Genomic DNA, 9,222 nt, shown 5'->3' on the forward strand with positions numbered 1-9,222 from the left:
CTACAATCATCTCCACCTTCTATTCAGTAGGAGACTTTATTCATATAATCTTTCAACATACTTCTATTACTTCACAGTTAAATGAATTGAACAGGGTTCCACGCATTTTATTTTTTTGTTGCTGTTGTATAATACACTCTTTTGGTTGTATAATAGACTTTTTAAACCGCATTTGCTGTTACTCAGGTATTTCAAGTGTATGTAATACAAAGAAAAGAAGCTCGAGTTCATTCTCCAAGTCAGTGCCATCTACTGCCATCTAGTGAACACTTACAATATTGCAGGAGGGTCATGTTTGATCCTCAAGTACCATTAGGTGAATGGAGTAGCTTGTGTTGGTAGTAGATTATAATTTATTAAAGTAAAACTATATGACATTGGTATAAAAACAATTAAACCCCAAACACACACACGCAAAAAAATTTACAAACAAAATAACCCCCCCCCCCCATTGTCTTACTTTAACTAATTTCTTTCTTTGACAAAAAAACTTCATCAGTATTTAATAGGGAATAATCTCATCAGGATTGAGTCCTGGAAATCTAAAAACAATAAATTTGGTTAGACGTAGGGCTGATAAGTGTTGAAATCTCTTTCTGTTATCTTCACATTACTTACCTGACTCAAGAAACTCTTTATGTAGCAGAATTGGGTTTTGTCTTTTTAAATGTAGCCTCACTAATTTCATAGGTAGGCACCTCATTAAATTCCTGAGGTGGAGGGATATACTGTTTGGTAGGTGGTGAGTGAGATGCAAAGATGGGATTCATTCAGATTTGTGCAGGAAACCTATAGTGGAACAGGAAATTCATCACAAGTCTCCTTTACCCCCAAGATCATTTTTCCTAGCTACAGAATTCTGACTGCTGTGTGCCTCTATCTGTGTGACCAATAACACAGTTCAGGAGCAGTTTAAGGTAATCCTGTACAGATCTTTTCCTGTTTGTCCCCATTTCTTGAATGTATTCTAGCTTCCCTCCCTGCACCACTAGTGGATTTAACAAAGTGACAAAATCAAGAGAGTGATAGATCTCACTCATATTAACTGAATCAATATTTTCACTTGCATGTGAACAAGGGGTAACTTAAGGGAGGTGGTGGAAATACAACAGGAGGGGAAGGAGAGACCACAGAATGTGTCACTGTAAACTTCTGTTTTCCAAGAGGCATGGACTGAAGTCACTATGAAGGCACACCCTGACTAGAGCAGCATGAGAGAATATTCATTTTACATGCCACTGATGTGCATTGCTTCACTTCAACAAACTAATTGCAAAACATCTGTCATTTTACTAAATCACCATGGAAGGGGCTTGAAATTTTTTGAAGTTATTTCCATCTGAGCTGCAACCACTTTTGATACAGTCTTACCAGACTTTTACCTCTCTAGGGAATAAACACTTAAAGTACTTTCCATATATATTCTAACTGCAGTCTAATTAAAGACACAAATTGCACTTTTTAGATCTTTACTGTGTTGTCTTAGCTGTTGTAGAACTTGCCTTTCCTTCATAAAAAATAAAAGCATTAGAATTTATTTTAATTTGGGTCTAATATAATTAAACCTGTACCAAGAAGAAGGCAACAGCTTGTACTAATGATGCAAGACTCTGATGCCTAAGGACTGGGTTCCTCTATTATTGCCTGACTCTGGATTCATAACACTTTGCTTTCATATAACCCTTCCACAAGTGCACTAGAGAGGAAGGATAAGTTGTCCTCTCATCCCAAAATATAGGACATATGAACTTTGTATAACTGATTTTTAGTCTGTGGTTTATTGAACCTACTCTCAGAATTCTACACATCATGCTCATTTTGTGCTTATTTCTAAACATAAGTAATATTTTAAGTACTTCAGGTGGTGGTGAGGGAAGCGTGTATCATGCAGTGACCAGGAAGGGGAGTACATCTCTACTGCAGTGCATCAAAGGAGAAGCAAACCCCACTTGCCTTTTTTTGCAAAGAAAATACAATAGCTTACTACAACTATTTTGGAGGAGTATATTTAATGTTAACTTCAAATTTTCTTAAGGTACTGAATTAAAAAGCAGTAGGCCAGCTCTTACTCATATCCTGAACTGTGTAATTTCAGTCCTTCTTTTGGGTTCTTTTCAGAAGAAGTGGAGAAATCAGAAGACTTGCAATCTTTAGAAATCCAAGACTATTAGCTTTAAATCTTAAGATCACAAGCTATAGTCATTGGGGTTTTCTATATCTTACTTCTCACAACCATAACTTGTATCAGCCAAGATGGGCTCCTCTGGGAGTGTGTCTATTTATCATTGTCACAGGCAATTTTTCACATACCATGTCACATTAGCAAAGCTGGGAATGAAAACAGAGTCTTTAGCAGATGAGAGCAATTGTAAAATATGCTCCTTCAGAAGGAACTGTCAAATAAGATGCTTTTATAACTTAGTGTGTCACATGTAGGGTACTCCTGAAATCTGTTACTGCTTCAGTGATGGTGTGAGGAGAAGAGTAAATGCATAAAAAACTCACTGTGGGATCCTGGAGTAACTACAAAATGAAGTCGTTTTTAGAAGTAAGCCTGTGATACTGTAATAACATTCTACAGTTTCATCCTGGGGTCATCTTTGCCTGGGCTTAGGGGATGGCTGTAAACGTACAGCAATCTCTCTTCCTCTCCTGGAAGAACTGAGCCCCATGCCTATCACAGGTACTGCAAGGCATAGGGTAAATAATCACAGATGCACTGTCATGTGGAAACAGGGCACCATATCCACAGGTCCAGTGTGCAGACACGTAATGCTTCATCTCTACTGTCAGATTTTAGGAGGTGAGAATGTTTACATACTCCCAGTTCGAATGCATGTGGGGATGTCCAGTCACTTGGTAGGCCATGCAAAGGAAGAGAGATGTGTGCTTGACACTAGGCCATGCAAAGGAAGAGAGAGATGTGTGCTTGACTCTAGGCCAAGTCCATGTAGCCCCCACAGAGCGGACCTCCAAGACTGCTTGCTCCCAACAGAAAATACTGCTTCCTTCTATCTTGTCTAAATCTCCTTATTTTAGTTTAAAACCATAACCCCTTGTCAAGAGCAACAGGCCCAGCTGTCCTCATCTTTCTTAGAGGCTCCTTTAAGTACTGAGGGACCATAACATCTCCCTGGAGCCTTCTTTTCTCCAGACTGAACTACCCCAACTTCCTCAGCCTACCCTCACAGCAGAGGGCTTCCACCCTTCTGATCATTTTTGTTTCCTTCTCTGGACTGACTTAAACAGGTCCATGTCTTTCCTGTACTGAGGACTCCGGAGCTGGACAGCGTTAAACCCCTCTAACCATGAGCTTGGGAAAATCCATTGATTACATATGGGGCACGCTGCCTCCTCAGATTAAGCAGGAGATGAGGAGAAAGTACCTTTACCAGCAGCCGTGGTCACATTAGGGACAAACTGAATGAGTACTATGATTTGACCAAGAAAAATGGTAGGGTAGATAGTATCCCAAGATGTCTGCATTTTGAAAGATTATTCTTTGATGTCTTTGCTTCCTAACTCTCACTACAAATACTTGTATTAAGCTGAAGGGCAAGAGTGTCAGGAAGCACCAAATTAGTACATCAGAGAGTCTCCTTCATTGGTGTATGCCTGGCTTTTATAAGCAAGGAGAGGTTTTCTCTGTCTCTGCTCAGGATTTCTCCAAGAAGCTATAGCTGAGGCTAGTACAATCCTGTGCCCATGAATGTACTTACTGCATGTTTTGCAGTCAGCACAGAGAACATGCAGAGTTCCTCAGATGCACCTGCCAGGCTCTAAAAATTTGCTGCCCTGATGAGTGAAGTTCTGCACTTTAACCATCTAACAGCCAGACTGCAGGAACCAGCCACATGAGCCATTCTTTTCAGTGGGAAATGGGACTGTGATTTGGTTTCATCTTCTATCACTGGTCATGATCTACACTCTACAGTTGCATTTTGAGCAGGCAGATCTCAGAGCTGACACTTGCCAGCATGGTTTTTGTGCAGGCATGTGTGTGTGAGGAGTCACTTGGAAAGGAGTCTGGAGTTCAGAACCAGCTCACTCCTCAGTTTTAGCACAAATCAGCATTCTAGGTAGATTACCTTTTTGTTTTTATCTGGTGTGGTACAAAGGAACAAGGATTTGGGTGAAAGACAGAGAAGGTCTTGCTTCTCTTGGCAGTAGTGCTGGTTTGTCATCTGAGAATATGCAGGAATTGCAGCTTCTGCCACAATATATTTCCCCCAGGTTACGAGCATGCACACAAGTAGTTCCCAAAGCTTTGCAACATAGTTTGTTAGGGCATGTAAATTGCACAGATATGTGACACTGAAGACACTTCTCAGGTATATGTATCCCAGTCACACAGAAAGCTTTTGACTTCCATCCTCAATCATAATTAAAGCTGAAGAGAAAATGTTCAGATTTTTTATTCTTGGCATTTGGCTACAAACAGAATATGATCCAGATGGAAAAAAAAATAAGATTCCCTATATATGCAGTTCCAGTATAAGTGAGAAAAGACCAGTCAACTACTAGTGTCTGCAGTGATAAGTAGAAATGCTGTCTCACTGACAAGTTGCAATTACTTGATTTCTGCTTGAACATTTCTTTACAAAGAAGGCAACCTAAAGACTGAAGAATGCTGAGCTTAAATATCTGCTTGTGTGCTTTTCACCCCTTAGGACTACGCACTTGCTGTAGATGCTTATCACACTGTCATCAAATACTACCCACAGCAAGAACCTCAGCTGCTGAGTGGAATTGGAAGGATTTTCCTTCAGGTATGCATTTTATTATAAATCTACTAGGTGATGTAGGTGTTAACAGTTATGTAGTGAGTAATTCCTGCATTAAAACTTTATCTGTTTTTACAGAGCATGCATCACATTGTAGAGGCTGTGGTCAAAACAAACAAATCTGCCATGTGATATTAGATCAAATTGGGAAATACAAAGCACTTACCATATTAAAAGTACACATGCAGACACGTAGAAAATTGTGCTAAGAATTTAGTCAAATAGCAATATTCTGCTTTTCCTAAAACTAATGGTAAAAGCTTCCACTGACCTTAGTGAGCCACAATTTCAGTAAAAATCACACTTCTCACTGCCTCAAACTGGATACAGCTCTCAGTCACGCTGTAAAACTGACATCTTCATCTAGAAAAGTCTTTTGTCCAGGTTATATCCCTGAGATAACAGGGGAGGGCACATTAAAATAAAGATCAGGACTGCACGAGTAGAATACATTGTTATTTAACTGTGTACTTACTATAATAGAGTAGAAAAAAGATCTAAGTACAGCAGTACTTTTTGTGTATCAGAAAATTACGCATCTAAAAAATTAATGATTTAATTTTTAATACAAATTCTTTGCAATTCTTTCATATTTATGACACTGATACTTCAAACTCATATTTATCATAAATTAATTTTGAATTTTAGAATATGTACAAGCAATCTTATTAGTGCCATTCACATTATCAGATTCTATTGAGTTGCAATAATTTGCTCTTGATAACTAAATTGTTAATATTATTTGGTTGAAATTGTAGACTGTGATTCAAACCCAGTTCTACATACTAAGTTCTTAGCATGAGCATGTTTTCACAGTGTGGCAGACATTTATCTTCAAAAGACTTTGGTTTGAAGCAGATCTCCATCACTATAGAATAATAATATGGTACTTGCTGTGTGCATTATTAGCTCAATAGGCAATCATGTAATTAGGCATATTAAAGATTGGTACTGAAAACATGACCATGAGCCAGTGTGTGCCCAGGTGGCCAAGAAGGCCAACAGCATCCTGGCCTGTATCAGGAATAGTGTGACAGAAGGAGCAAGGAATTGATTGTTCCTCTGTACTCAGAACTGCTGAGGCCACACTTTGAGTCCCAGGTTCAGATTTGTGGCCCTCACTACGAGAACGACAGTGAGGTGCTGGAGCATGTGCACAGAAAGGCAACAAAGCTGGTGAAGGGCCTGGAGAGCAGGTCTTCTGAACAGCAGCTGGGGGAACCAGGGTTGTTTAGTCTGGAGAAAAAGAGGCTGATTGGAGACCTGGCTCTCTGCAACTCTCCAAAAGAAGGTTGTAGTGAGGTGGAGGTCAGTCTCTTCTCCCTTTTGTTGACAAAACAAGAGGAAATGGCCTCATGGGAGGTTTACGTTGGATATGAGAAGCAACTTCTTGACTGAAAGGGTTCTCAAGAAATAAACTCCTCAGGAAGGTGGTTGAATCCCCATCCCTGGAGATTTTCAATGACACAGAGATGTGGTACTGAGGAACATGGTTTAGCACCAGGCTTGGTAGAATTAGATAATGGTTGGACTCAACAATCTTAAAGGGCTTTTCCAACCTAAACAATTGTATTATTTATATTCTATGATGTATCTTACTATTGGAAAATAGCAACTTATTAATGATTCTGGTCTTATCAGGAAAATGACTGGGCATGTCACTGGTGCTGCCTTGCTGTGAAGAGTGTCTGCCCTAGGGTCGCTCCCCCGAGTCTGCTCATAGCTCAGTTTGCTATCAAAAGATCCTCACTCTCAGGAGAAGCTATCTCCTAACTTTGGAAAGAATTACATCTGTCCACTTTAAAAAGAAGTGCTCATGGGCTGTGTACAGTCATTTAAAGTCACTGATCTCCAGAACAGTGCCTGTGACAATAGGCCTGTTGTATTTAGTGGTTTTACTGGACAAAAAAATAGTAAGTACAGAGGCCTTATTTTTTTTCTCCAAGTCATCCAAGGTAGCAGTTAAGAAAAAGCATCACCTCTAAATTCAAACGTTTTCCTTTCTTCTAGCACCTTAGGGAGATTTTTTTTTGTTCTTTACCACATTGTCCTTTTTGTGACAAAACCTTCAGCTCTGTCTGGAGGGTGCAAGTTTTTGATATATTACAACAGATGCAAGATTTTGGTATATTAAGAGAAATAAGCAGTGTGCAGGTAAAGAGAACCATGAAGTACAAATTAAAGAGATAAACATGTTGGAGGCCTGGGCACATGGTTTTAGTAAGATCACTGCATGATTTGCATGCACTGTTGACAAGGCACTCAGTGAAACAATAGACCATCTTGAAAGGAAAATGGAAAGCAATACCCTCATGTTCAAATGTCACAGCTTCTCAAAACCAGGTAGTGATTCCCAAATAACCTCAGACTGTTTTCTTAACTTGGAACATCATCCAGGAAAAGCACAAGAGAAGGCAGACTTTAGCTGCTTATCAGCCACAGGTACTGTTTGACATGTAGGTAACAACATAATAATGAAGTGTCAGTTCAGGAGTTAATTACAAACAAAAAGTAACATTTTTCAACATACAAAATCTTGCTTTGTGTGTCACTGGGGGGTTTTGGGTTTGGTTTTTACTAATTTAAAACACCATGTCTTCTTTACCTTCACATTGTGGGGCATGAAGAGGCCCAGATCTTAGACAGCTGTTGCCTTAACATAAGTGGGAAGAGAGGAGAAATGGAGAATGCAGGAAAAGGCAGAGGCTATCACAGGGAAATCTTCAGAAGCATCTTAACTGTGAAACAGAAATTCACATGAAATGGGGAAATTTAATAGATTTTAGTCACTAGGATAGTACTGAATGTTGCTAATAAGCCCTGTTTGCTGGCTGACCTGTCCAAAAATGACTACATTAAAGAGTTTAGAAAGTGGAAAGCCGCCTGACCCCTGCAATGCAGAGTTGAAAGCAATAAATAAATCCTAGGAGTAAGCAAGAAAAATAATCTTGGTTTCTAAGAACAACAAACTTTAGTGTATAGTACATTGGAGGCTCCTTGTCAGAGAATATGATTGTTTGAGGTTAACAGAGGAATTTTTATTCAAAGTGCTAATTATTAGATACTGAAGTCTTGTGTTTTCAAAACTTAAATAACAGTATGATGAAGAGCACTTTAAATATTTTAACATTTTAATGACTAATTAAAACTAATTCTTTCTATTAAGTGCTCTTCCTGAAAGAAAAAAAAAATCAACTGTTTCCCCTCAGAGGGAAAAAAATGAGAATCAAAAGTTTGGCATGTTTGTCGAGAAGATACAAGATGCTGCTAAGAAAGGAAAACTCTTCATGATCACAAATAAGGGTGTGTTCTAGTCTCAAAGCACATTAGACCTGAACTCATCCAGCTCCCAGTGGAGCAAACTGGAAGTTTGGTTTAGAAATTGATTATTTTTGTGGTTAGGGACTTCCTTCTAATTTCCAGGCTAAAAATATTCAAGGACAGATTCATTTACACTTGTGCCAGCATTACTTTTAGTTAAAGGTAGTTATTTTCATGGTCCTTTACACCTTCAGTGGTCTTTATAGAAAGAAATTGTATCCTTTGTCATTGTAACTGAATGCCTAAGTTTTTAGGATGAGTAATTGTGTTCTGAGCCCAGTTACTTAACATCTGAGAGAAATGCATCTGTTTCTTTAAACAGATTATTAATGGGTATTCTATAAATGCTTTGGTAGATGGACAGATGCATCTTTGACAGCTGAAATGTTCAATTGGATAATCCCTTAAATACAAAAATTAATTTATTTCTATTGTCAAGGGACAGAAGACCATGGCTAGAAGCAGTATCTGTTATACCAGTGATGTTAGCAGGGCTTTGGATCCTGCCACTACAATACTCCCATAAGCAAATTAGGAAGAATTCTAGATGAAACCTTGAGATTGGTGTTTGTTGTCAGAAAAATGCACTGAGAAAGCCATTCACTGGAAGACTAGGACTTGCTAGGTGATCTTCTCCATGAGGATACCTTCAGGGTTTGCAGTGAGTTTACTTTTCAGCTATGTGCTTATGTGATTAAATTAGAAATGGGCTAGTAAAATGTACCAAGGGAGTGATGCAGACACTGTAAGAGCAAGCTCAGAATGCCAAATAATCTTGATAAAGCGAGAAACTGAAATATTAAATTGGCTACAGTTGAAACAGCAAAGGCAAAATACTACCAAAGACTTGGAGTAATACACTAATCCAGAATGGGAAACCGCTAACAAGTTACTGCTCTGTGGAAAGGTTAGGCAAAGAGGAGATAAACTATACATGGGTAAACAAAATACTGTGGCATGAAAGCAAAGGAAGGGCAATAAAAATGTTCAAGTATGTAAAAGGCTGCATTATTCTCCCTGATTGCAATGGATGTGACAAAAAGTTGGGGTAAAAGGTGCTCAGAGTAAGATAGACCGAGAGTGTATTTTGTAATACTACAGGAGTGTAAGAATTCTG

The 9,222-nt window shown here is 38.8% G+C and overlaps 2 protein-coding genes across 4 annotated transcripts in view; one reads left to right on the plus strand and one right to left on the minus strand.

The window, feature by feature from the left end:
• TRAPPC12 (trafficking protein particle complex subunit 12) overlaps positions 1-9,222 on the plus strand; it is a 45,289-nt gene that overhangs the window by 31,896 nt on the left and 4,171 nt on the right. Inside the window, exon 9 of the mRNA XM_064145932.1 lies at positions 4,671-4,769. Within this exon, the coding sequence (XP_064002002.1) occupies positions 4,671-4,769 (99 nt within the window). The remainder of the gene's footprint in view (positions 1-4,670; positions 4,770-9,222) is intronic.
• The window catches only part of ADI1 (acireductone dioxygenase 1), a 42,485-nt gene that overhangs the window by 15,063 nt on the left and 18,200 nt on the right, over positions 1-9,222 (minus strand). For 2 of the 3 annotated variants that reach the window (XR_010302786.1, XR_010302782.1), the window contains exon 6: positions 4,400-6,107. The exons of the other annotated variant lie outside the window; for it this stretch is intronic. The gene's annotated coding sequence lies outside the window, so the exon portion shown is untranslated. Of the gene's footprint in view, positions 1-4,399; positions 6,108-9,222 lie in introns of those variants that run through there. 3 annotated transcript variants of the gene reach the window in all.

This window comes from Pogoniulus pusillus, chromosome 7 (assembly GCF_015220805.1).
Source record: "Pogoniulus pusillus isolate bPogPus1 chromosome 7, bPogPus1.pri, whole genome shotgun sequence".
Classification (NCBI taxonomy): Eukaryota; Metazoa; Chordata; class Aves; order Piciformes; family Lybiidae; genus Pogoniulus; species Pogoniulus pusillus.